The following is a 2,251-nucleotide window of genomic DNA, read 5'->3' on the forward strand; positions in this document are numbered from 1 at the left end:
CATACACACACAATAGTATATTAATGATATATCCTTCAGATTTAACAATTAAGATTTTCCTCATGAATCTTACATTTTCCTCATATCCCATTTTTCTGTTTAACTATTAAAGAAATATTAAATAAATAAATAAAAGAAATATTAAATTAAATATTAAAGAAATCTCCAAACATCATGATATTTCACTCCTTCGTTCGTCAGTCTGCATCTCTTAAAAAAAAAAAAAAAAATTTTTTTTTTTTTTGGTCTCTTAAGCTCATCATAAATCTATCATCACATGTTACAAAACAGTTTGAATAAATTTTTTGGTAGAACTAATCTGGAACATTGCCTAAAGATAGTAAAGCTATTTTCCATCGGAAATACCTCAGGGGAAGGGCACTCGAGAGTGAAGAGGCATACATCTCCTCTGAAGGCAGTTTTGTCTATGCAGTTTCCTCCTCATAACAAAATTAGCTGGGGAAAAAGAGAAATATTAGGAACGTGTTAGACCCTTTAGTTTATGTACTGAATTAATCACAAATATTTTACAAGTACAAGGAGTTCTTTATTTAGAAAAAGTAGAAATATTTTGAATAGCAATTGCTGTGAACAATAAGAAGGGATAAAACTGCTTTCTGAGTTGCTGCTTGGGAGCTCTGTCCTCTTTCTTGGAAAAGGGCGTGCAAGGGGAGCACCATTTGAAATAACCTCTCAGTGATCAAACTCCTGATTAACTACAAGGGAAAGGTCTAAGTTTTTAATCAGTTATGCACCATTTTCTTTCTAACGGAGACATGTGTTATCAAGTGAATAATATAACATGTTTGAGTGTAAATATTATTACGCTTCTATTTAAACTTTGGCTTGAGTTTTCCTTAGTCAGAAAACTTTTTTACCCTTCTAATTTTTTACTTGTCAGTGCTTTAAAATGTTAGATCTTTGATTTTGAAGTAAAAACGTATTAGAATGACTTGGCTGACTAAATTCCTGTTGGTTAAGAATGACACAATTGGTAACATCCTTGACAAAAGCGTCAAGTAGGTTAATATTATCTGATCATACATATTTTTGAGAGTTTTTTGTTTTGTTTTGTTTTGACACTATGTGCATAATAACACTAAGAATGGTAAAAAAAGTTTTTAAGTGAAACAGCCTAGTTATATAAATGTAAATGACAGTTATTGATCTGTTTTAAGATTTCATCCGCATTTTAGCACATTGTAATTTTTTATGCTAATTTTGGCAAGCAACAAGCTATTTCAATACACTGATTTGTATTTTATATTTTACCTATAAATCGACGGTTTTGTTAACTTCTGTAATAAATACATAATAAATATGCCCACATTTTCAGTCCGTTTTACTTGTGAGGACAACATATCCACAAGACTTTGAGGGGCAACTTTCTTTGCATTGAGTAAAATGGTGGTAAAGTACTTATTGTCACTTTAAATTTCAGCTATTTTTAAAAATAACCAAATAATAGATCTAACAGGATAGCATACTTCCTGCAATTCTACAAATTTACCCCCAATACTGCTAGCTAGCACACCTGAGTTTCAACATAAATACAATTACACTGAGAGGCCCGCAGACACACAGGATATAAACATCAAGTTACTCAGTACAAATGTATTAAAGTCCTACCTGGTCTTTGTCCATTGATAAGAAGACTCATAATTAAAATGAAAAATATGAAAAAGAATTGTCGGCATCTCATTTTTCTGCCACAGTAATGTGGAGCAGTAGCTCTCAAAGTAAATCAGTCTTTAAATAGCCTGTGCAATCGCTGTGCGGCTCTCCTCACATTCTAATGACAAAACTCAGAGAACCGCCAGCTGCATCTCCAGAAAGGTTAATGATCACATCAGACAAGGTTACTGGTGCACTGCGCTGTGGCCAGAGCCTCCCTCAGCTTCAAACCCTCCTCCACTCTTCTCTCCCCTCTTACTCCTCTTAATTCCCGTAAGCAAATATTGGTGAGATAGACCATTTAAACTACACTGTAACTTCAGTGTAAATCTACTCTGAAAGTTCCAAAGAAAAAAAACTGGCTTAAATCCAGTCTGAATATGGAGAAATATGTAAAACAAGGCATGGCATGGCCTCCTCCTCTCACCATTTGCATCTGTTTAAACTTTACTTTGCCCTTATTGGTCCCACATGCAACATGCAGAAACCAGTGGAAATGACAGGAAGTCTCTCCTTTGTCCTTTTCAGAAGGCATTCTGAAGCTCTCATTTAAGACTCCCAAATGCTTTGTGTCAGA

General features: G+C 34.1%; 1 protein-coding gene across 1 annotated transcript; it reads right to left on the reverse strand.

The window, feature by feature from the left end:
• Nucleotides 1-367: 367 nt before the first annotated feature.
• APELA (apelin receptor early endogenous ligand) lies at nt 368-1,702 on the reverse strand. Its single transcript, XM_049852691.1, has 2 exons — nt 1,630-1,702; nt 368-456 (listed from the first exon to the last, which is right to left on the reverse strand). Exons 1-2 carry the CDS (start codon nt 1,700-1,702, stop codon nt 368-370), a joined length of 162 nt encoding a protein of 53 aa, XP_049708648.1.
• Between the last annotated feature and the right edge of the window lie 549 nt (nt 1,703-2,251).

The sequence above is a fragment of the Elephas maximus genome, chromosome 13 (assembly GCF_024166365.1).
Source record: "Elephas maximus indicus isolate mEleMax1 chromosome 13, mEleMax1 primary haplotype, whole genome shotgun sequence".
Lineage (NCBI taxonomy): Eukaryota > Metazoa > Chordata > Mammalia > Proboscidea > Elephantidae > Elephas > Elephas maximus.

Bases quoted from the DNA above. Each gene is read 5' to 3' on its own strand.
- APELA (XM_049852691.1), bottom strand. From the start codon at position 1,702: ATGAGATGCCGACAATTCTTTTTCATATTTTTCATTTTAATTATGAGT. The intron at 457-1,629 runs GTAGGACTTTAA...CTTTTTCCCCAG, and splicing joins TATCAATGGACAAAGACCAG to CTAATTTTGTTATGAGGAGG.